We start from the raw sequence: 26716 nt of genomic DNA on the forward strand, positions 1-26716 counted from the left end.
GACATATACAGAAAGCAGTGATGCATAATACAGCAAGAAGAACAAATTACAAATGCCAGACATAATGAATGAATACAAAATAAATACAGGTAACAAGATAATGCAGATCAAATTATTTGTGGGACAGTGAGTGAGAATGATGATAGTAATCATCACTCTAAGCTTAAGAAAACAGGGCTAGGGAAGCAGGTCAAGAGGTACAGAGGGTGATGGAATATTAGGAGAACACAAGGAAAGAGGGCCCTGCTCGTGAGAGCTTACACCCTAAAGGAAAGGGGGAGACACAAATAGGGTGGTCGCTGACTGGGGGAGAAAGCGTGGACAAGGGAGTTTGGAGGAAGGTTGATAGGCTTGAATAAAGAAATGAGTCTTAAGGGCACTCTTGAAGCCATTGAGAGTAGAGGCTAACCTGATGGAGTGTGGGACATCGTTTCACAGCTGGGGAACACCCCGAGCAAAGTTCTGGTGGCGGGAGTGGAAAGAGGAGATCAGTGAAATGGTGAGGCAGCAGTCATTGGCAGAGCGGAGGGGGCGGTGAGGAGTGTGGGTAGAGATGAGTTTGGAGATGTATGAGGGGGATTGTTTGAGAGCTTTGAAGGTGAGGGGGAGGAGTTTAAATATAATTCTCTAGGCCATAGGGACCATGTAGGGACTGGTGGAAGGGAACAGCGAGGATATAGTGGCAGGAGAGAAAAATGAGGTGAGCAGCAGCATTGATGATAGACTTAAGAGGTGCAAGGTAAGAGAGTTAGGTAGACCAGAGAGAAGGAGGTTATAGTAGTCAAGGTGAGAGATTCAAGAGAGTGAATAAGAGTTTTGGTGGCTTCCGTGGTGAAAAAGGGCTGTATCTTGGATTTATTCCGGAGGTGGAAGTAGCAGGATATTGAGAGGGATAAAATGTGAGGTTTGAAGGAGAGGGAGGAAACGTGTTGGATTCAGCACCTAAGAGAGAATTACACACACCCCTGCATCAACAAACTGAGAAACAGCCGATCGTGAAAACCGGAAGCCCATGCAAACCACCGAGAAACCGCAAGTGAGAAGTGGAACGCACAGCCACAGAGTACAAGCCGCAGCTGCTCACCACAAACCAACAAAGGGAGCAGGCAAAACGACGGAGGTTACAACTAGAGATGAGCGCACTCGGATTTCTGAAATCCAAGCCCACCCGAACGTTGCGGATCCGAGCCGGATCCGAGACAGATCCGGGTATTCCCGCCAATTGCAAAACTGAAACCGAGGCTCTGAGTCATAATCCCGCTGTCGGATCTCGCGATACTCGGATCCTATAAATTCCCCACTAGTCGCCGCCATCTTCACTCGGGCATTGATCAGGGTAGAGGGAGGGTATGTTAGGTGGTCCTCTGTCCTGCTATATCTCGTGCTGTTCAGTTCTGTGCTGTGCTGTGCTGTGCTCTGTGTTCTGCTCAGTCCAGTGGTGCTGTGTCCTGTGCTCTGTCCTTCTGAGTTCAGTGGTGCTGCTGGGTCCTGTGCTGTGTCCTGTTCAGTCCAGTGGTGCTGTGTCCTGTGCTCTGTCCTTCTGAGTTCAGTGGTGCTGCTGGGTCCTGTGCTGTGTCCTGTTCAGTCCAGTGGTGCTGTGTCCTGTGCTCTGTCATTCTAAGGGCATTGTTATTTCCCCATTATTCCCAAATTATAAAAAATTTCAAAAAAAAGTTATAAAAAAAATTACAAAAAAAGTAATTATGAAAAAAAATAAAAAAAAAAAATATCCCAAAACAATCCTGCAGTATAAGTCCATTGGTACTGCTATATTACAAAGTTCACTGATCAGCAGTATAAGTCTAGTGGTACTGCTATATTACAAAGTTCACTGATTTTGCAGTATAAGTCCATTGGTACTAGTATATTACAAAGTTCACTCATTCTGCAGTATAAGTCTATTGGTACTGCAATATTACAAAGTTCACTCATTCTGCAGTATAAGTCCAATGGTACTGCAATATTACAAAGTTCACTCATTCTGCAGTATAAGTCCATTGGTACTGCAATATTACAAAGTTCACTCATTCTGCAGTATAAGTCCATTGTTGTTACTGCCATATTACAAATTTCACTGATTCTGCAGTATAAGTCCAGTGGTACTGCTGTATAACTCCAGTCCAGTGGTACTCTCCTGTGCCGCATATAATTTTTAAAGGCTTTGCCCAGTGTATGTGGCTTCGGGGTACACTCTCTTGTGCTACATATAATGCAGAACAAAAATTTGGAGGATAAAGTAGGGAAAGATCAAGACCCACTTCCTCCTAATGCTGAAGCTGCTGCCACTAGTCATGACATAGACAATGAAATGCCATCAACGTCGTCTGGCAAGCCCGATGCCCAATCTCCTAGTACAGGGCATGTAAAATCCAAAAAGCCCAAGTTCAGTAAAAGTAGCAAAAAGAGAAACTTAAAATCATCTGAGGAGAAACGTAAAGTTATTTACGACACGCAGTGGCAAGGAACGGATGAGGCCCTGGCCCGTGTTTATGACTAGTGGTTCAGCCTCAACCAAGGAACTAAGCCCTCCTCCCCCCCCTACAAAAAATTTAAGAGAGTTATGCTGTCAGCAAACAACTCTGCCTTCTAAAGAGAAATTATCACAAATCCCCAAGGCGAGTCCAAGGGTGTTGGTGGTTGCGAAGCCTGACCTTCCCATCACTGTCCCGGATGGGGTGGCTCCTTCCACCATTTGCAGCATGCCCTCTGCATATGCTGGAAGGATCAACCACAGTCCAGTTACAGATTTTGCTAATGAAGGTGTGAATGTTGTACACCAGGAGGAGGATATTGATGTAGCTGGCGCTGAGGAGGATGTTGATGATTATGATGCAGACAGATACCAAACTGCCTTTGTCCATTTCTTTGTATATTTGAATTTCTAGTTCTACAGTCTGCTTTTTTTATATTCAACTACAAGTGTAGGGCGGGGGGGGGTGGGGGATAGATAGCCACCAAAGTAACGTGGTCCATTTAGTTTCACTTTCTAGCTCCACAGTCTGTGCAGCCTGCTTTTTTTATCTTCAAAGTATTTACAAGCCTTGCAATCTAAATTAACAAGAGGTAGTGACGTGCTAGAACTCCACCCTCTATATGCTGCAGAGGATGGAGGAGCATCAAAAGGCCATTCAAGCCTATACAGCCACCTACGACATAGGAAAAGGGAAAAGGAGTGGGGATGCGCCTGAGTCAATCGCACTGGAGAATGATTTCCGTGTTGTGCAAGGTTCTGCAGCCATTTGAACTTGCCACACGAGAAGTCAGTTCCGATACTGCCAGCTTGAGTCAGGTGATTCCCTGATCAGGCTTTTGCAGAAGCAGCTGGAGAAAGTGAGGGAGGAGCTGGTAAACCATTGCCATTCCACCAAGCATGTAGCTCTTGTAGATGAAGCCCTTCGTACGCTTTGCCAGGATCCGAGGGTGGTCAGTCTTTTAAAGTCAGAGGAATACATTCTGGCCACCGTTCTCGATCCTTGGTTTAAAGCGTATGTTGTGTCTCTGTTTCAGGCCGACACAAGTCTACAGCGGTGCAAAGACCTGCTGGTCAGGAGATTGTCCTCTGAAGAGGACCGTGACATGCCACCAGCTCCACCTTCATTTTCATCACTGTTTGTGCAGTTCCAAAAAAGAGGAACTGCCATTTCTATTGCTACCTTCTTTCTTTCTGTATTTCCTGTGTCCTGTGGTCTGTTCTGCTAAGGGCATTGTTATTTCCAAGTTATCCAAAAGTTCTAAAAAAACTAATTTAAATTTATAAAAACAATTATAAAAAAATAATTAAAAAAAAAATTAAAAAAAATAATAAATTTTTTCCCAAAAATAATTGGAAAAAAATATTACAAAATTTTTAAAAATCTAGCTTGTACTGCTATTTAAAAGTCTAACTACGATCATTCACTGTTGCTGTACCCAAAAATAATAGGTACTGCTATTAAAGTACAGTCCAGTGGTACTCTCCTGTGCCGCAGATAATTTGTAAAAGTTTTGCCGAGTGTGTGTAGTTATGTATCACAGGTTTTAAGAAGAGGCACAACACTGACAACCTGTTAGAGAAACTGAGGGAAATAATATCTCTGTGGCTCACCCCACTTAAACTCTCCTGGGGATTCGAATAACTGCCATTTCTATTACTACCTTCTTTCTTTCTCTATTTAAAAAAATAAAAATAACTGCCATTTCTATTACTACCTTCTTTCTTTCTATATTTAAAAAAAAACAAAACTGTCATTTCTATTACTACGTTAATTGTTTGTGCAGTCACAAAAAAGAGGAACTGCGCCCTTAACTGCTATGTTGGTTTTAGACGTCCATCCGGTGTCCGACATCTGTGCACTGGAATTCAGACCAGTCGAGGGTTTTATTATTATATTGTGGCCCCGGTACCAAATTGGGTACCGGGCCACTCCACTACGCAGTCCAGATACTTTTTTGGTGGAATTCAGACCAGTTGAGGGATTTTTTATTATATTGTGGGGACCACTCCACTATGCAGTCCAGATACTTGTTTGGTGGAATTCAGAACAATTGAGTTTTTTTTTTATTATATTTTGGCCCCGGTATCAAATTGGGTACCGGGGCCACTCCACTACGCAGTCCAGATACTTGTTTGGTGGAATTCAGAACAATTGTTTTTTTTTTATTATATTATGGGGACCACTCCACTACGCAGTCCAGATACTTTTTTGGTGGAATTCAGACCAGTTGGGTTTTTTTTTATTATATTGTGGGACCACTCCACTACGCAGTCCAGATACTTTTTTGGTGGAATTCAGACCAGTTGAGGGATTTTTTATTATATTGTGGGGACCACTCCACTACGCAGTCCAGATACTTGTTTGGTGGCATTCAGAACAATTGAGGTTTTTTTTATTATATTATGGCCCCGGTATCAAATTGGGTACTGGGGCCACTCCACTACGCAGTCCAGATACTTTTTTGGTGGAATTCAGACCAGTTGAGGTTTTTTTTATTATATTGTGGGGACCACTCCACTACGCAGTCCAGATACTTTTTTGGTGGAATTCAGACCAGTTGAGTGTTTTTTTTATATTGTGGGGACCACTCCACTACGCAGTCCAGATACTTTTTTGGTGGAATTGAGACCAGTTGAGGGTGATATATTGTGGCCCCGGTACCAAATTGGGTACCGAGACCACTCCACTATGCAGTCCAGAAAGCTACCTCGGTGAAACGCTTTGGACTAAAAACAATATTGTGAGGTGTGAGGGTGTTCAGAATAGACTGGAAATTAGTGGAAATGATTGTTATTGAATGTTATTGAGGTTAATAATAGCGTAGGAGTGAAAATAAGCCCAAAAACTTGATTTTGGAACTTTTTATGCTTTTTTCAAAATAAATCCGAATCCAAAACCTTAAATCCGAACCAAAACCTTTCGACAGGTATTTTGCGAAACAAATCCGAACCTAAAACATCAAGCAAATCCGAACCCAAAACACAAAACACGAGACACCAAAAGTGGCCGGTGCACATCCCTAATATATATATATATATATTGACTCCTCCATATGTCGCATATTGCTCTCCTCATGTATCTCCCATTGTCACCATTATTTCTCTCTCTCCCCGAGCAGGAGCTTGCTGTCTGCGGCTGCACACTATGTGCAGGTCCATTCGGCAGAGACAGGCAGGGAGAGTATGCTACCCAGCCACTTTAATTGTGTTTAAAACACAATAAGAGCAGCCGGGCAGGACTCTCTTGTCTGCCTTTCTCTGCCGAACGGACCTGTACTCAGAGTACAGCCGCAGACAGCAAGCTCCTGCTCGGGGTATTAGATCTGCGTCCAATATCCACCATTATTGCAGCAGGAATAAGACAGTTAATTGAGGTCCTGTGTCCCCATTACCAAACTCCATCTCAACACCATTTTACTAGACAAGCAATTCCTCATCTGTTTGAAAAACTAAGGGATGCCATTGCAACATGGTGTTAAGTGCGTATTGTCCCTAACCAATAACGATTGTCGAATCTCGATTTGTGTTTCCAACGCACAAAGATTTATTCTCAAAAAGTAGCAGTAGATATTCAAGCGAAAATTATAATAAGTACAGCCGTTACTTATCGCAGGCGCTCTGGATCCAGTGTACAGTCATTCAATCCTGAAGTCTGGGGACGAGATGTCTGCACACTAGATGAGGAGCTGCTGTTTATATGCACACAGAAATACAGTAAAACAATGCAGAATGGTATAGCTTGCTTCTATTGGTCCAGATTTCAGGAAGGTCCAAGGGGTTGTCAATCATTGGCTAGTTCAACCTAAAGAATCCAAAGGAGGGGGTCATCTCCTCAGGGGGTATGCTCCGATCTTTCCGCCAAGATTCCTTAGTCTTAAATAGTTCATAATTCCCCATGATTCATAACTTGCGACAGTTGCAAATGTTAAGAGGAGTATTATGATACCACACATGAAATGATTCCTTCAACCTGTACCATATGTTTTACTGATATGCATATAACTTATGATATTACACATAAATACTACTATATTTCGACATAAATGACTATGTGTTGCAACTACCATTAATGTGTACTATTTTACAAGTGTGCGTGTGTGTGCGAATGTATGTAAAAGACTAAATACTGTTGTTGCCACGTGTTGCAGCTGCGTACGCCCTTTTACGCCGTAGCGTGCCCTTTTACGCCGTAGCGTGCCGTACGCATCTTTTCAGGCAAAGACAACCAAGTTTGCTCGATTTTAATTGAAATGACTTTATCCAATATGCTGACTTCGGCAATGGCTTAGCCTGCTTGGACTCCTGAGGAAATGCGATTTCTGATAACGCCACCAATATTGTTAGAGCATTACAGCGGGGGGAAACACATTAGATTCCCTGTTTTTCTCACACAATCAACTTAGTGGTACAGAAGTTTTTATAAAATGACAGTAACATGCAGGAGATGCAGTACAAGATTTTTATTTACATTTTTGTTTCCCTAACTTAAAACCACTATGCACTTGAACATAGACTTTAGCACATAAGGTAGAGGGATTAGTATAATCATGACTGAGCCTGGAGAGTGACAAGAACAATGTGACTGAAGACTGGAGAGTGACAAGGACACTGTTACCCCTCCTGTTTCTGTATGAGCTATGGCACAGTAGAATGTCACTGGAGACTTTTAAGAACACTGACAGCCATATTATTACAATTTCTGTTCCAGCACTAAACGCTGCCATCTCTCCTATTTCTGAATGAGTTATGGCACACTTAAATGTCATGTCTTAAATGTCATGGTAGACTTTGAAAAACACTGCCAGCCTTATTATTTGAATTTCTGTTTCAGCACTGAACACTGCCACCTCTCCTATTTCTGGGTGAGCTTTGGCACAGTACGATGTGACTGCAGATTTTGAAGAACACTGCCAGCCCTATTATTTCTATTTCAGCAATGATAATTAGCAATGGAGCAAAGGAGCTCTCCTGTTTGTGTGTTAGCTATATAGCACAGTACAAAGTGGCTGCAGATTTAGACCAAGACTGCCAGCCCTATTATTTCTACTTCAGCAATGATAATTAGCAATGGAGCAAAGGAGCTCTCCTGTTTGTGTGTTAGCTATATAACACAGTACAATGTGACTGCAGATTTAGTACAAGACTGCCGCCCTATTATTTCTATTTCAGCAATGACAATTAGCAATGGAGCTCTCCTGTTTCTGTGTGAGCTATAACTCAGTAGAATGTCACTGGAGACTTTTAAGAACACAGCTACCCCACCTCTTTCTTTTCTAGCTATCACACTGCCCAACTGCAATAGAGACTGCCAAGAACTGTGCTACCCCTTCTTTGTCTCTCTGTGAAATGGCGCCGTGGAGGGCGGTACTTAAAGAATCCAAAATTTGCGAGATCCGACAACGTAATGATGATGTTTTGCATCATTTCCAATTCCGAGGGCTCGCGAAAGTAACGAGCCAGCTCGGTACTCAGAGCTGCTAAGTGTGGGTGGGTTCGGTTCTCAGAGATCCGAGCCTGAGTATCTCTACTTTAAATTGCAACCAAAATTTGTCGGTTTGCAAACCGCTTACAGAACAGGCCTTTGCAAATGCTGACCTTCATCTGTTTAACCCAAGGCTCTCGTGCATGCCCATTTTCCAGAACAGTTCCAACATTTTAATTAGTAGTAGATTTCTAGATTTGTTTTAATGCATTTAGAACTCAGAGGAAAACATGAGTGTCTTTAATTGATTAAGCCAACCATGCATTTTCTGTTTACTTATATGTTTCAAGTTTGCAATTGTTTCCAATCCTATTTATTCTTTCTTCAGGGGTACAATCTAATGTCGGTATAATCTGGTTTATCACAAAAAGATATTTTATCTGTCTTGGCACAGATTATGTCTTCTATTTAATTTCTAGTTTAGCATTATACTTATTTACTAATTTATTTCATCTTGCTTTTAGACACCAGAGTTTGGAAAGATTTCATATTCCAGATTCAAAAGAAGCATACTGAGAAGACATGCACACCAGATTCATGTAGCTAGTAGCCCAATATCCACAAGATGGCACTATTGTCAAGATCCAAACCTAGAACACCCATCTAATCATTCATCCACTGAACTATCCCTGAGTTCCTCTGGTGAGCTTTGCCGGACACCAGAAAAATTTGTATTACTACATATCTGTCATATATGTCATATATGCTATTATTTAGAGCGATGCTTATGTATTATAAGCTACATTATTGTAATAACATGCTAGCTTATTTTTAACTGGTATTTGAACTACAGTGTATACTCCCATAGTATAGCATAGATTTAAAGTTTCTGCCAATGTTTCAGACCTGACAGATGTATCCAGTACGAGTAATCCTGACTGTGATTCTACACCATCCAGATCAGATGATGCTGATTCCCACGACCTACCTAAGAAATCCATCAGGAGGCGTCTGCATCAGAAGTTGACATTTTTCCACCCCCAGGTACGCCCTGAAAACAATGATACCAGTAAGGAAAGAAACACAGGTCAGCACTATACTACCGCTGACAACATGTGTTCAAATTGTAGCAAGGGCCATTTCTTCAGGGCTACCAATGGAACTTGAATCAGAAAAGTCTGTACAAGAGACAAATTACTTCTCTTTTATAAAAACCATATGCTTTTAGGATCTTAATTTTCTTAAATAAATCTTAGATTTAAACATTAGCCTAAATCTTTCCCCAAAATCTAATCCTTTCACAAGTTGTACACTTATTCCAAGAACTATAACTAAGATTAGCCTAATTCTACGCTTAATTTACACATGAAACCTATCCCAGAAGAGCTCTTATATTGCCTCCAAAATTTTTTAAAAAAACAAAACAACAAAATCAGCCCAAGACTCTACAATCTGGGATTGTCAACATGATGGCTTAGTGGTTAGCACTTCTGCCTCACAGCACTGGTCAAGTCCCGACCATGGCCTTATCTGTGTGGAGTTTGTATGTTCTCCCCGTGTTTGCGTGGGTTTCCTCCGGGTACTCCAGTTTCCTCCCAAACTCCAAAAACATACTGGTAGGTTAATTTGCTGCTATCAAATTGACCCTAGCCTTTCTCTCTCTCTTTCTCTCTCTCTCTCTCTCTCTCTCTCTCTCTCTCCCTATCACCGTATATTAGGGAATTTAGACTGTGAGCTCCAGTGGGGCAGGGACTGATGTGAGTGAGTTCTCTGTACAGCGCTGCAGAACTATGGCGCTATATAAATAGTTGATGATGATGATGGTACTAATGGATCAGCAGAAAGCTCTGTGAAATCTGTGGTACTTTACATATAAACAATAATTATATATATATATATAGGTGATAAAACATTTGTCTAATCTTTTGCTACTGGGTAAAATGCTAATTAGGTAAAAGTCACTATCAAAATAATTCAGAGAAGTTTGCCAGTATTTTACTAATATCTTATGGATATTTAATTCAACATGCTTCCAAATGAAAGCCCTAAGTCTTCCAAAATAATCAATCTTTACATTTAATTAGCAAAAACTATTCTGCCCATTAAGGTGGAATTTACCTTTGGTCATGAAGGGTTTAAAGCAGACCTGGAAGTGGTTTTGTGTTTACAAACTGAAGATATACTTATCACAACTGTAATTTCCTCCTATCCTGAGCTACATTCTAGTAGGTGTGTGCAGTGCGATATGCAGTGCCAACAGGGGGGCGATGAGATTCACTGGAATGCAGTCACCTGACACTTTTGCTATAATGAATGTGCTCTAATTAGCGCTAACATATAAATATGTCTGAGATTTTCACATTTGGGATTTGGAGAGTGTGTTGTAGAGTATTAGTATGCTTTTCAGGGTTGAAGAGTGACTAATTAGGTCCTAGAAATGGCCCCAGCTCCGTCATGTGCTTATTATCTTTGAATGTGTGTAACCTAGGCTGTTGTACATGACTTGTCATTTAAGATCTGACCCTGAAACTTTTGGGAAATTCAATATGAAATACATATATAAAGTAAGTTAACTTAATTATTTAAATTACAGATACTGTTTGAAGCTCTGGAAGAACAGCAGGGTGGACCCTCTAAGGCACGTGACAGTGATATCCGAATATGTGAACAAGCCACATGTACATTGAGAGGTATTATCATTCACACAGTGGTTGAATGATTTGATGTTGATTATTCTAACAATTTATTGTATATTGCAAATATACTAAGTTATACATTTATTTATACATAAGCAAGCTACACAACTATTTCATCAACTTGTGCACTGGTACCTGTTTCGTATTTACTAGTGAAACAGTAACCAGCTTAAATTAAACTGAATTGTAACTGAGGATATTATGGAGATAATGAGTACATAATTTGAGTGTATTTGTCATAGGCAGTTTTGCTAAATATGATGGAACAACCAAATCGGGCAACAAAACCTTTCCATTGTGACAGCAGTCTGAAAATGGACGTTAATATACCAAAAAGTGTAGGGCATCGCAGTTCACACATTGCATATCCAATTGATCCAAAGAGTAGTATTGTGGCAAATACGTCATGTCCAATACAATTGGCGTATCAGTTTTTTTTGTTATGCGTTGATTGTGACAATAATATTCTTGAATGTAAGATCTTTAATGTGCGCGCTCTGGGCGACCTGTAAGGGTACCACTACATTGACGTCCTCGAGGGCGTCCTCTTGGCATGTTTGTTGTAACCAAAGCGAGAATAAGTGAATAATGAAATAACACAGCAGTCCGTGATTGAAGTCCCCGTAAGGTGCGCTGATAATGTGGCTGTATATTTTTGTCACATGTATATGTGTAATTAAAAACTGCCTTTTTTCTCTGTTAGATATTTGGTGATAACATTTGACCATATAGTTTGAAGACTGTTGTAATATGCACTTTTGCATTTTAAAAAAAGCACAGAACTTCAGCGTAGTTCCGTCCATATTCAAATCCAAATGTATCTCAATATATGTTTCCATTTGAATCTGGGTATAAGTATGTACTGCCTAAATGTTACTTGCTGTAGATACACACAACCTACTGCAGTATATGCACAATCGTTTGATCACTAAAAGGTCACCTTAAAACACATAAAAACTGTTTAAATTATAACAATAAATAACTTTTAAAAGTCTAATCATTAATAATAATAAGGATTTAAACATTTTTTTTGTATTAAATATATAAATCAAAATGCTTTTAATGCATACTGTATATACAATGCCTTTTAATAGTCTATCTTACTTGCATACACATATTCTGTGCTATCTAGTGGCAAGTATATGTGTAGTTTTGAATTCAAAGAATATGCCATGTCAGTCAACACTATCAGTCGGGACTAACACCTGCCCTGTAGCTGGTGAGAGAGATATGGCTGAAACCGGGTATACTTACGAGAAACACAGGTCCTGAATCTGCTGCATCTGTGTCGAAACAACCTCGGCACGCCCTTACTGTACATGACCTGCATTCATTCGCCCTTCCCTCCCCTCTCAAGTCCTAGGCAGTTGTAAGTAGCATTTGCATTCAGACATGAATTGCATGCAATTGCCTTCATTGATGCAAGGTCCATTTCTAAGCATGGAGAAGGAACATTTAGCAAATTTCTCTATGTGTAAAAGGACTTGAATTTGAGAAGATGGAAACAAGGTGTCAGTCTATACTTAATAGTGGGACACCTGACAGACTCACATTGTACTGGAAAGTGCATTTCTTGGTGCATATTCACTATTGTAATAAAAACATTCAAACGCACAAAAGTGACTCCTATTATAAACATAGTTGCCGACTTTTTGACTCTGTCCTCCAGGAAGACAGGTCACGTGACAGAGGTAGGAGGGGGCGCCCCCACTATAAAATGCCTAAATTCACCGCTATTAATTGCGGGGTTGGGGCTTACTGATGCCATTAAGCCCTGCCCCGATATTCAATGCCGTGAATTTCTGCATTTTTTTTAGGATCCGGGAGGGTTGCCTACTCTTCCGGGAGTCCTGGAGGACTCCCCGAAATTCGGGAGCCTCCCAGAAATTCCGGGAGAGTAGGCAAGTATGATTATAAATACTCTCATGACTAATTAAACACCTGAGGCTAAACTGACCTGTCTTTTAGGAGAAAACAGGAAATTAATGAATGGGGTGGTCCTAAAGTGGCAGCACCTACTAACCCAAAAAATAATGGGGGCATGCACTGAGTTCACTAGACGGACAAATATCCACAAATAGTAAAGCTGTGTACCACACATGTTTTGTTCTTTGTAAATGACCCATACTGAGTTCCATAGCTGAGTCCACACTGTCAGAAGGGCCGTCCCTTAGTACTTTATATATTTACATTTACAGCAGGTGATCAGTTGTCTTTGCAACATGGTCATGATTCAATGATTCATGTTTTCATTATCGATGTCTAAATGAACACTGGCTTAAACACAGATGTATATAAAAGTTTTTCTGATATATAAAAGTTTTTTTCGTGATCAATATCATTTTATGATAACGTTTTCCATGGTGATTACATTGCTTGTTGAAATGTATCACAATCTAATTTAAAGAAGTGACACATATGTGACAATCTAACTAACAAGATTAAACGTGAATGGCCAAATTGTTAGGTATACCAGTCTCTAAGGTGGAAATTTGTCATCCAAAATGAGGTGTATTGTACAATTAAATTCCAGTTATACTACACTTTCCTACATTGTACACACATTGCTGTTTCAAAATGATAATGCATGTTCTTGACAAGCATAATGTTTGGGCATTGATTCCATTATGGGGGCAGCTGTCCAGCTTAAAATGTCATTGCAAATGATTGTATGATTTTGCAGATACAGGCTTTAGTATTTTTTATCTATATGTAAATATGATCGAGTACTGCAGATTTGGACCATATCCTGTTTCCAAGAGAATTACTAGAGTACTAGTTTTAACTATTGTCTTTTTTTTTACTTCAAAAGGGATGCAGTGTGTCAGCTTTTTATTTTTGCTGTTATTATTTCAATAAGCACCTTGTACCCTTGTTGATATGTTCAGATTCTTTTGCACTAATGACACTTTATTTTTAAACCCCAAGGGGCATATTCAATTGTCGGGAAATCCCGCTGCGTTAAAACTACTACCGTTATTACGGTAGTAGTTAGCTGAAATCCAGCCAGAAAATTACCGTATTAACGTTTTTTCAGTGCACTATTACCGTAATAACGGTAATAGTGCGCGGACCGCGGGATTTTCGCCGTTTCCGCCGACAAATAAATACGCCCCCAAGAATGTTAGATGTGACATTCTGAATTACAATTCACAAATGAAAAGCAACTTTATTAGGTTACTTTGTTCATAAGTGCTACAGTGTGTTTCAGAGTCAATTTGAAAAAGTTTAGGACTTAGCACATAACTTGGCAGTACATAAAAATATAGCTCACTTCACAGAACACTTAAATGGAGTTCTATAGAAGTGCATATTAAGTAAATAGTACACCATGCAGCACGGGGACTAAAAGAAGTCAATTCTAATGCTCTATTAAAAGCGAGAACAAAGTACAATGTTTTGTCTATTTTTTTTTTTTTACCAGCAAAACTTTTTAATGCCCATGTGTACTAGCTGTGATGGACACTGACTTTATCTTTCTATGTTTTAATATGTTTCAATTTAGATTGTCAACAAAGTAAGATAAAAATTTCCGTTGAAAAAAGGGAATTCTCTTCTGATAACCACTTGCAGCCAGAAGTAAAACTTCATGTCTCCGGGCTGCGGAATGATTACTGTAAGTTCCTGTAAGTTGCACTTTATTACTACATTATTATTATTATTTTATCTGTAATATCTGTGGGATCAGCAGGCAGCACTACACAGCACGTGGAACCTATGAATGGTGCTTAAAAATTACATTTCATTTTTGTTTCAAAAATAATAGTGACTAGGTTCTTGGCATCATGGTTCTGCACAACAATTCCCAAAATGATGCAGATTCAACAGAAAATAAAATGAAATGCTGCTATATACCAAGTGAGCACAGAGCAGACCTGAGAATGAGAAAAGTCACAGGCTGGCCACTGATAAGTCACATTTCACGTCTACAGTCACAATTCCAAATAGTAACATTCACATAACAATCCAGAAGAATGGGTGCCAGAAGAACTTGAAGCTTCTTATTTAAGGCTGTAGACATGCAACATTTGTCTGTTCCTTGCTGATTGGTGAATGTTGGACTAATAGGCCAATTGGCTCGTCATCATCATCATCATCATTTATTTATATAGCGCCACTGATTCCGCAGCGCTGTACGAGAACTCACTCACATCAGTCCCTGCCCCATTGGAGCTTACAATCTAAATTCCCTAACATACACACACAGACAGACAGGTAGAGAAAGAGAGAGAGACTAGGGTCAATTTTGATAATAGCCAATTGACCTACTAGTATGTTTTTGGAGTGTGGCAGGAAACCGGAGCACCAGGAGGAAACCCACGCAAACACGGGGAGAACATACAAACTCCACACAGCCATGGTCGGGAATTGAATTCATGACCCCAGCGCTGTGAGGCAGAATGCTAACCACTTAGCCACCGTGCTGCCAAATCACAGAATTTCAGAATTGGCGGAACCGAATTAACCGATTCAAGTTGGGGACAATTGACCTGATCCAATTTATTAATAATAATAAATCCCCAAAGTTTGTTCTCTTTCTTGATGCCGAGAAGGCCTTTGAAAGACTTTCTTGCCAATTTATGATTCAATCTTTTTTTGAAAAAATTGTCTTGATGGGTGTATTTTTAACTAGCACACTTGCCTCATGTACTTCCCCAGCAGCCAGAATCCTGCTAAATGCCCCCCCCCCCCCAACTCAACTTTGGTCAACATTCATAATGGTAGCTCAGGTAATTTAACCTCTGGCTGCTTAAAGACAGACAATCGGTTAAAGCCTCAAGAGATGTTCAGGGAGTGAAGGTTGGTGACTCCACCTGTAAAATATCACACTTCACAGACGATATTTCTCTCACCCTCATGCAAACTCAAATAACCCTCTCTAACCTTTAAAAGTTAAAGATTACAGCAGAGTTTCAGAATATAAGATCCATTTATTTTTTTAAATCTGATGCTACATATACCCTCATAAGATAAAATACACCTTGCCTTCTGTTGTAATCTTACATAGCAACCAAAAAAGATAAATTATCTAGGAGTCTTTATCACAGCTGCATGTGACTCACTCTATCTGGAAAATTTCCCATTACTTCTTAATAAAATTAAAAATATCTTGGACACTTCTGATAATGTTATGGCTGGGTTTAATCATTGCTATTAAAAGGAATATTCTACCAAAATGATTTATATTATTTCCACACTCTTCCAATTGCTATTTCATGATTGATATTTAGTGATGTACAAAAGACACTAAAAATTTGTATGGAATTGGAAACTCCCAAGAATCAAACAAAATCCTCAAAAAATCAAGTAAAACAGAAGGTTCAGGTTGGCTCAGATTGTAGCAACTTTCACCTCTCTAAACACGATTGCTTGGGTGGATATCGAAACAAATTAGGTCTCACCTCACTAGGTCTCACCTCCCTCTTGTCTCTCTGGCGACTTTCAAAAATGCACAGATACAGCAACGTAAATTTGATACTAACATTTACATTTGCAATGGAACTTGTGTATGATCAAATTCAACCTTTCATATGCCACCTCTCCTATTACTACCATACGGGATAACCCTGATTTCATCCAAAAATACTCTCTTAAGTCGTGGATCCACGTAGGAGTTAGATGTATAACTCACCACCACCTTATCCAGCAAAAATCTCCCCTGTTCAATCCAAGATTCTTCGAGTTTTTTTCGTATAATTTATCCCTTCAAGACAATATGCGTGAAAATTCCCTTGAGAAGAAACATCCTCTTATTCATTTATGATATGGTTTTGAGCTCTTAAACAGAATCACAACAGAGACTTATTGGGAGGAGATCAGGGACAGACGGATATGGGATATACGTTATATTACAGGTAGTACTATCATCATCATCATCATCATTTATTTATATAGCGCCACTAATTCCGCAGCGCTGTACAGAGAACTCAATCACATCAGTCCCTGCCCCATTGGAACTTACAGTCTAAATTCCCTAATATAGACACACACTCACACAGACAACAGACAGAGAGGGAGAGACTAGGGTCAATTTTGATAGCAGTCAATTAACCTACCAGTATGTTTTTGGACTGTGGGAGGAAACCGGAGCACCTGGAGGAAACCCACGCAAACACGGGGAGAACATACAAACTCCACACAGATAAGGTCATGGTTGGGAATTGAACTCATGACCCCAGTGCTGTGAGGCAGAAATGCTAACCACTAGGCCACTGTGCTGCCCCCAATAACCAGTGAAAAGTGGAAATTTAGAAGTGGAGGTATGGAATGTAAGTGAAAGGAATTTGATAGTTTTATAATCAATGCAGTAGGAGAAGTGAAGGTATGGTATACCAACCCACTCAACCACTGCCGATAATCTTTATAAAATGTATCCAACACCTGACTCTGCCTGTTGAAGGAAATGTGGCCACAGAGCAACTCTTTACCAAACTGTATATGGTAGTCCTGCCCCAGAATATCTCTATTGTGGGACAAGGTCCACACTATTTTAAACCCCTTGTTTGAGACCACAATACCAATTGATTTTTCTTCTTATCCCCCTTAGAACTTATATAATCACTCTATAAAACTGATCTTGCACATATTGGCAGCGTCAACATCGGTTAGCAGAGCTCACTGAAAAAAAAAAGAGACGCTTCTCCTATGTCAACTCTTGAAAACTGTATCTGGCATGTCTCATGCATGGCAAAAATCATATACTATCTCCATGACAGATATGACATCTTCACTCAAGTCTGGACTCAATGGCTCTTCCGAGATTAACAAAACAGCCCTTCCACTATTTAAAACAGAAAAAAAAAATATTTTTATGTTTTTCCCTCAAGTAGTTCACTCTAAATTAGATGAAACCTCTCTTGAATACAACAAACCATCTGACCAATTTTAACCATCACTCCACACACAATATTTGCTGTCTTGTAGAAACCCTTCCCCTTCGCTCCTTCCTTCCCACTCTTCTTGCTAGTTAGTCTTCAAAGTATATGTTGCTAACTATTATTATTTAATTATTGCATATATATTATTGTTATTTAAATAACCTGGACCATGTTAGCCTACTTAATATTGTCGTGCATTTTCTGTAATTTGTGTTAAGGGCAGAGTAGCGCGAGATCCTCAACTGCTAGAACCGCTTTGCCAGATGTAGACCTTTAGCAGCCCCCTTTCTGAGGAATTTATTAGGTTCCACAGTACTTGGTTGCCCCCAGAACTTAGACTCAGGTAGCAGCAGTTGTTGATCTAGCACCTGCCCGGTGGAGAGGACAGAACACAGTAGGAGGTAAAGAGCAACCTGGATATATTAGCAGATCTCTGAGCCAAACAGGCAAAGGTTAATGTGGAGTAGTCTGGAACTTGACTGATAGAGTGGACAGCACATGGCAGCAGGTAGTGAGCAACCAGAATGTATTTGATAGAACTCAGTCAGACAGGCAGGGATCAGGAGTAGAGAAGACAGTGGAATCCGTTGAATAAGCCAGGGGTCAGGGCAGGTAGAGATATGAGAGAAAATCCATTTAACAAGGCCAAGAGTCAGAAGTAGAGAAAACATCAATTCCTATAAACAATCCAGTTCAAACACTGATAGCAGAACAGGTCAGGATACAAGGCACACTAGATCCATCGGGAGCTATCACCAGCATTGGTATGCTATCAGGAAGAGGTTTATGAAAGCAGCAGCACCAATCATAACTGCAGGCTGATGAGGTGTACGAGTGTGGTAGGTGATTGCACACCTGAGGCTGCTAGACTGAGAGCTGAATGAAGCTTGTAACTATTTAACTAGCAACCAACTAAATCAATGAACTGCAGGAATGATCCTACACATAGTAGTAGCAGTAATTGCACAGATGATAGATCAAATAAACAGGAGAGCTCCTATTTTTTTAACACTTTATATATGTTGCTGTTCATATATCAAATAAAAAGTTTGAATTAAATTAATAATTCTGTCTCGCCCCTGACGTGTACATGTTTTGGTCAATAGATCTAAACCTACTGGATTGGAATTCAGAAAATCTTGTAGCCATAGGGTTAAAATCAGCAGCATATATTTGGAATGGAGAAAACAATACCGTGGCTCAAAGTATTCTTTTACAGTCACCTTCAACATATGTTTCATCCATATCATGGTTAAGTGCTCGGACATGTCTGGCAATCGGCACAAGCAATGGAGAAGTACAGGTACATTTTTTTTTCTATAAACTTTTGTTTTAGAATGAATTTGGAACCTAATTTGTCTATCTATACATCTTTTCACCTGTGTAAAGTTGGCTTCAAAGATATGAGAAGTATTGGAGACGTTACGTTTTTCATTGACTTTCCAAAGATTTGCACTACGTTGAAACTTCACGATTCACATGAGTACATAATTAGAAGTGTAATAACAGCCTGTGTCATTGTTTTAAAGCTGTGGGACATTGAAACACAGAAGAGACTCAGGAACATGCCTGGACATATGTCTGTAGTCGGAGCTCTAAGCTGGAATCAGCACATCCTAAGCAGGTAAGGAGAGGTATGCACGGATACCTAAGAAACATTTCAGCTGTAGGACATTTTCATTTTTTTTTTTAAAACAATATTTTTTTTGACATGACAGACAGGAACACATCCAACATAAACTTTAACAAACAACATGCAAGATAAATAATATATTAAACAGTGTTCATGACTATGTATAATTTGTAGGTTGTCTTGATTTCTAAAGATATAAGGGAAGCTAGGTCAGGATATGGGTTCAAAGATGAAAGTGAAAAGGAGAGACAAATAGAAAAACAAATGGAGGGAGGGGGCAGTAGGGGTGACTAGTGGGGAAACTTTGGGGATATCTGGACTAGAAGAGTGTAACTCTGAAGGATGGGAGATTTAGTAATGACATTGTTATTCTGTGTGTCATTGTTATTGTGAAGTCAGTGTGTGTGTCAGTCATTGTCAGAATAAGTTTGTATGCTATGCATTATAAGACTGTGTGTCAATTTATATCCATGTGGTTCTGTGTGTTAAAAAAAAAGATTTTTGTTAAATTAAAACGTATGTATTTTAAGGAATAATGTAGCTCTTTAAATGACTTTACATTATTATTTTGTTAGATTTTCCTTTGACTGTAAGGCTTTCATATGGTCACATAACTGTTTTGTAACTTCTGGAGGGCAGAATATGACATAATATAAAATAATGTTGTGAGATTGAATTTTATCCCGACTTGTTGGCTATCATTGGCCTTCTAGTCTGAGGTTTCAGCTGTATAATTTACTTGTAATTCCTGGACACAAGTAGTATATGACTCATCATTCTTCTGTGATTATTATTTGTCAAATGTTTGACACACAATTCTATCTTATATCGATTTAAATAACATTGTATTAAGTACTAACCGCTACTTTGGTGGTATTATTATTAAGTATTTTTATGCTTTTTGTAACAGGTGTGTATTGCTAATTGCAATGCTCTCCATTGTGAAATGTGACTTACATGGCCTGATTTCTATGTACAACATACACTCTTTCAACAACAACACACTTACTTCAATCTTAGACGATGCTCCAGCCATCAAAAACAGTCTCCAGTGATCCAAATCTTAACCATGGCAACCAAATAGATCTGCTGCCTGCAAGGTGCTATTGTACTGCTGAGTGCTAGTGTAATAAATCTCGCTCCAAAACTAACTTCTTCCACTATAAATTCATCCTTTCAACTTCAAACACTGCCCTTTCAACTGCCAAACAAACCTACTTTACATCTCTTATACCCCCCCAGTCTTCTAACTCCTGACACCACCCTCTTACACTCACTCTTTACCTACCTCACATCTCATGATTTTTCTACCTACTTTAAAGCCAAAACTGATACCATATCTCCTCATACCAGATCCTTCTCCTACCTTCACCAATCCACCCTAAGCTCATTCTCCCCAGTAACCGAGGATGACGTTCCATATCTTCATCTGAGGATGAAGCGATCATCTCATCATCTTACCCTAAAACTTGCACACCTTGGCCCTATTTTCTCCCAACTTCCCTGCTCTCTTTCCCCTGCTGTATCCCTCCCTTTATCTCTCCTCTGGATATTTCCACTGGCACATTCCTATTCTCCTTTAAACATGTGCTCATCTCACAAGAGAAACTATTTCTCTCCACTCCTTCTGCCTCCAAACTTCTTGAATGAATTGTGTAAAACTGCTTATCTCACTTTGTATTAGAAAGCTGAGAATTGTAAAGTTGTTAAAACTCCTAAACATACATTCCTTCTAATATATCTTCTATGTTCAACCTTCTAATTGATTCATGTTTTATTGAAGCACAATTATTTCATATTTATAATCCAGTGGCTGCAGACTTGGCAGTATACACCATCATGATGTCCGTATAGCTCAACATCACATTGGAACTCTTCGTCACAAGCAAGGCATTTGTAGTCTAAAGTGGTCACCATCAGAGAAACTCTTGGCCAGTGGATCAAGTGATGGGCACCTTAATATCTGGCCCTGTGATCCAGCATCAACCAAGGTTAATACTCCCATACAGAGCATTGTAAACCCCACAGCTGTAAAGGTGAGACTATTTTGTCATCAGACATTGAGAACCCTGAAGGACTTTCCTGTTCTTTATGCAATAAAAAATGTCACCAATACTTTCATCTCCATTGTAAAGACATCGACAATGTTTTATAAATAAAGAATGAATCAAAGTACAGTACAATTTTTTATATGTCAGTGTCATGATCTTTCTTTTGTTTGTGTCTGAACAGAGATAGATAAAATAAAGGCTAAGATCTATCCTTAAATCTAGTATGTCAGCATTAATATATTTTACATATCCTCTTATGTTTATGCTTTTTAGGCGATAAGCTGGTGTCCATGGCTCTCAGAAACTCTTGCCATAGGTGGTGGGATGACCGATGGGCACATACGTATTTGGGACACTAGCAATGGGAATAACATCAACTCAACCAACACAAACTCACAGGTAAACACGGATCAGCTGCTGGTGGCATATTACAATACTATAAAGAAGTGTCATAGCTTGTAAAATTAACCCACATGTGGAATTAGGGCTACTGGAGGAATAAACATCATGAATAGTGTTACAATTATTATACTAATATTTGTCATCCTATATAAGTTTAGTTAGTGAATACATAGGCTGTAGTTCATTTACATATGTTTCTGAAACAGATCTGTTCCATCCTTTGGCTGCCTGACACAAGAGAACTGGTCACTGGTCATGGATCCCCAAGAAACCAAATGACTGTTTGGCAGTACCCATCATTATTAAAACTAAATGATGTATATGGTGAGTAGAATAAGAGACAAATGCATGTAGTTTTATACCTCCAAAATATGCATCGTAGAGTTATTGCCCTAGCAGTAGTGCCTTGGTGGTCATCAGGCTTAACTAAAATGCATCATTAGTTATTATTATGTTAATGCCTACTATTGGTAGAACATTTTGTATATTGCTTGTATGCAAGTACTAGCAGATTATATATTATCATGTATGGTGCATGCTCCATTAAAGCTTGTCTCTTCCCCTGTGTTATAATATTTATATTTATAAGTTATGTGCTTCCTTATTGGCTTATTAACGTTTAATAGTTATCCTTTACACCCAATAATTAAAATGTATTTAGGCAAGAAATAAATTTTGTTATCTTTTTCCATGTGCCTGGTAATCAAAGTAGTGATGGCCTGAAGTTTTGGAGATGTCTGTTGGAATGTAATTTGACATGTGGGGATCTGCTTGGTAAGAATAAACTGGTAGGCTCTGATCCCCACGCCAGTTACAGAATATTGTAGTTCATTCTGCAGATAGTAACACTGTTTATATATGTGTGTTCATGCAGATTTACTTAATGAGCACAGTTATGTGATCTGATCCTATATTCTGTACTAACAGGGCACAGAGGAAGAGTTCTGCATCTTGCACTAAGTCCCGATCACAAGAGGATCTTTTCTGCAGCAGCAAATGAAACATCTTTTATATGGAAGTACAGCAAATAAAAAAGAATGCCCCTTAGAAAATTAAAATTGGGGTTTTAAAATTTGTGCTTTTATGAAAAAGTGTATTATGTTTTTTTAATCTTTTATACATCGCTCTACATGTATTCAACTTTGGATATCCTTACACAGTGACGGAACAAGGTGTTTTGGTATCCAAGACGAAAGGTGGTAAACTGACTGGTCTGTCTCTGTTTTTACACATATTGATGGCGTAATACCATATGTACTGTATACATATAAACTATATATCTTTTATTCTTTTATCGGTACTTCTGAAACTAAAGACACCCCCCACATAGATAATGGACCTGATGCTGAGTTGGGTGCATTTTCGTCAAAGAAAGCAGTCGCAAAATGCGGTCACACAAAAACAAATCTATCTAAGTGCAAGGAGACACAAGTGAGCAAATCTGCTTACACGTATATAGGTGCACTCTTTTTGTGGGCATGCAAAGGTGCACAGCTAATGCTGCGCAAACAGGTGTTCATTAATCTGCATCAGCCACAATGATTCTATTTAATTTGAATCTAAAGATCTTTTCACAAATGATCATTGAACTTCACAAGAAGACCAATTTAAATCTGATAAGCTTGATATAATGGGCATGCAAAGAAAATAGATTACTTAACTATGATTGGTTCAATCTACCCACACACAGTGATAGAACTGTTTTAAGCACTGAGGGATACAAATGTTCAGAAATTATAATTTTAATCAAGTTATATTAATTGACATCTTTCATATGTCACACATGTAGTGATAAGATAAGAAATCATTATACGAGAAAATGCTGTGTGTGTTGGCACCTTAACAAGGTATAGCAGGTAATCTGATCTGCTGCTGGTGCCAACTGCCAGAGCCTATACCTTGTCCTGGCGCTATACTTATACTTTTATACTTAGAAGACTTTTCTCCCTTATGAAGATGAGTATAGCTCCTTTGAGTGCCATTTGTATTTTTAAAGTTAAGCACTATTATTTTATTTAGTAGAATGTAGCCTCTCTGTATAGCCTCTAGGTAACACTATACTTATCACCCTTTATCATTAGATTTTACAAAAGACTAAACCTTTTTTGGACAAGAGCAACAAATCAATTATTATAATAGACACAACATTCCATTATATTTATTTTAATATATTTTATGTAGCAATAACTAATTATTAATAATTTATTATAATGTATTTATTTTTATGTATCTAATGTTTGTTTGTGTTCACAAAATATCAATGTTTAATATATAAAAACTGTGTAAGAAGTATCAATACTCTTTGGCTGGACATTATGTTTTGTTTCTATGGTGATTTATTGTAGGACTCTTTGATGTGGTGTTTATAATTGCAGTTTCCTGTGATTGAATATTGTGGTATAAAATGTTTCTATGGTTCCTTCCCCACACACCAAAAAATTAAATTTGGTCACTTGCCTCATCCTCACAAAATTAGCTTGTCTATGAGAAAATATTGGAGGTCTAATTTTAAAATTAGGATTAATTTGGTATTGTTTGGTACAGTTACCTGCTTTCATCTTTGTACATACACATCAGAATAGATGGGCTATGCAATGGGTGTTGTGTATCTTTTCAGAAAGACCAGAGTTAGAAAGAAAGAAAAGAAGGCACTTTGGTCTAAAAGTTCCTTAATATTACAAGTTTAAAATCACTGTTTATTGATAACAAATTATGTTAAAAAAAGAAATGTGCATCTCTACATCCATCGGGTCTATTGGGGGGAAATATTATAATGAAAGTATAAGAAAGTGATAACAGAAAGAAATTGTATGCTCTGTTTAAAAATTATTCAACAAACCCTTCAGTGAAAACCGACTATCAATTATAGAGTTGGAAGTCCAATTATATTTCCTTAATCAACAACCTTCCAAATCTATATTGAGACTATAGTGCTAGATTTACTAAACCGCGGGTTTGAAAAAGTGGGGATGTTGCCTATAGCAACCAATCAGATTCTAGCTTTCATTTATGTAGTACTTTCTACAAAATGACAGCTAGAATCTGATTGGTTGCTATAGGCAACATCCCCACTTTTTCAAACCCGCAGCTTAGTAAATCTAGCCCTATAGTCTCTTTCAGTCCCAATAAACTGAATATTTAGCTAAACAGGTTGTTTTTTGTCTTTATTAATTGTTCAGAAATGTACAGTATTTCCAACACTGGCTGTTGTTAAGTATAGAACCATTATATTCACATGGTCCCTAACCTCTTATCCAAATAATCTCCCAATTCTTAATATTTATTATATATCTTTAAAATCTTATTCTTTCATGGTCATTGTTGCATACATTTTCATATTCAACCACCTGATTCCCTTTTATAATATATTATTATTTCCGTGTTTATATGGTATATATAAAGCATATCATATATACCCTCTACAAATCCTGTGTTTGCCCCTGAATGCTTTGCCCGCTACCCTGCAGCTCTAGCCAGTGTGATAGGCCAGGAGTAACCATCCACAGCATTCCTGATCTAAAGGAAGAGGTCAAGGGTACCAGCCCAGGTGTCCAGCGAGAGGGCAAACTAGCAGCGAAAGTTACCCAGGTGCCAGCGAAGGAGCCTAGTGGTGGCAGCAGCAGCAAGCCCCTCCTACTGCATTTAGAGGGGAGCAATTTGGTATAAATAAAGGGGACAGTGTCAGGCAAGCCCAGCCAGTTCCCAGCAGCATGGACAGGGTAGCATAGGAGGTCCATCCTGTCACAGTCATGTTTATTACATGTCCATCCATACTATAGCAGTTTATTATCTAAAGTGTAGATTTTTTTTTTTTCAAAAAACCCCATCTCTGAATCAAAACAAGGGAGAAAGTATATGTTGACCTTCATTGCTGGGGTAATTCAGTAGCCCTCTTAAATTAACCTTTATTGCTATGGTATTTCAATAATCCCATTTGAAAGGTCAAAGGGGGCTATTGTTGTGTATCTCTCAGAATATGAACCCACCAATGACTCCATGGAAGCTAGGAAGAACCCCATGCAATTTCAGTGCTGGATCTGGTTGTAATTAGTTGCAATTAGTAGACAGAAGTCTTTTTGCTTTGCCCCTTCCTTTACTAAAAATATCCAGCACCATACTGACCAGGTTGCTATAATTAGGGGAACTCTTGAAAGGGAACATAGTAGACAGCTTACCATGGTTAGTGCAGTAGCTAATTATGACAGGTTATAGGTGCCTCATTGACCATTTCAAATTAAGAGGGTGGTAAAGGTACCACTTCTCGCTGGGGTGCTGTTAAAATAGTAAAGCCCTCTCTAGTGCCTTTCTAAGTGCTTATCAGCACTGGTGCTGGTTATGATTTTGTGGTGGTTATGATTATTTTTTTTCCATTCCATTTTCCTCTTTCCTCTTAAAAAGCAACCAGCCCTGCACTAACCAGCCATGGATGCCATGCTGTGGATATTTCCCAAATAGTTCTAGCTAGTACACTTTGTTATATAAAATATAACAAGGTCCATACAGACCCTCATATTATTGTTTCATTATTATAATGCCCACAATTGCTTTGTTTGTTTATATTGGTATGTATAACCCTCCACTTACTGACACAAAGTTCATTCATCCAACTTGTTTATAATCACGTTTTGCACTTTATACCTATTTTTCTTTCTATATTCATTATATATGGCAGATGCCACCTTGGGGTGAAGATCCAGGTGGATTCTTACTGCTTTGAGGAGCATGATCTAAGAGGAGCTTGAGATCCCTCATTCTTAATCCGCACAGGACACTTGGAAACCTGCACAATTAAAAATAGTTCTTTCCTTAATCAAGAAAGTGGAGGTGAACGAGTTATGGAAAATGTAGACAGGGATGACAAGAGGCCAACCACTTAGAGTTTTGACAATTGTCTGACTCGCGATTGCAGAGCAGTTTTTTTCCAAATAGGAACAATTTGATGGCAAAATATGTTTTGCCTCATATAAGGGCCACCCTTTGGTTTCCTAATAATAGATCATGGACCTAAAACACCCCTTTAGTATCCTGTGAAGGCAAAAGACACTCTGCTTAAAGGGGGATTCTCAAACAAGGGCTCATATAACTTACTTTCCAAGTTGAACAGTGAACCTCAATCTTATAATATAATTTCTAACATTAGGCACAACACAATAGCCCAAAA

At 38.8% G+C, this 26716-nt stretch overlaps 1 protein-coding gene across 1 annotated transcript; it reads left to right on the forward strand.

Annotated features, from left to right (window-relative positions):
* Window positions 1–412: 412 nt before the first annotated feature.
* LOC142110541 (cell division cycle protein 20 homolog B-like) lies at window positions 413–22710 on the forward strand. The gene is made up of 11 exons (XM_075193770.1): window positions 413–499; window positions 8420–8597; window positions 8800–8939; window positions 10489–10585; window positions 14097–14207; window positions 18576–18772; window positions 18999–19093; window positions 20913–21138; window positions 21427–21552; window positions 21762–21879; window positions 22483–22710. Exons 1-11 carry the CDS (start codon window positions 413–415, stop codon window positions 22584–22586), a joined length of 1479 nt encoding a protein of 492 aa, XP_075049871.1. The 3' UTR covers window positions 22587–22710.
* Window positions 22711–26716: the final 4006 nt, after the last annotated feature.

This window comes from Mixophyes fleayi, chromosome 1 (assembly GCF_038048845.1).
Source record: "Mixophyes fleayi isolate aMixFle1 chromosome 1, aMixFle1.hap1, whole genome shotgun sequence".
Taxonomy (NCBI): Eukaryota; Metazoa; Chordata; class Amphibia; order Anura; family Limnodynastidae; genus Mixophyes; species Mixophyes fleayi.

Coding starts and splice junctions, on each gene's coding strand:
- LOC142110541 (XM_075193770.1), top strand. CDS start 413: ATGGAGTGTGGGACATCGTTTCACAGCTGGGGAACACCCCGAGCAAAG. Junction 8,940..10,488: donor TGACATTTTTCCACCCCCAG/GTACGCCCTGAA, acceptor TTTAAATTACAG/ATACTGTTTGAAGCTCTGGA. Junction 21,139..21,426: donor TAAACCCCACAGCTGTAAAG/GTGAGACTATTT, acceptor TATGCTTTTTAG/GCGATAAGCTGGTGTCCATG.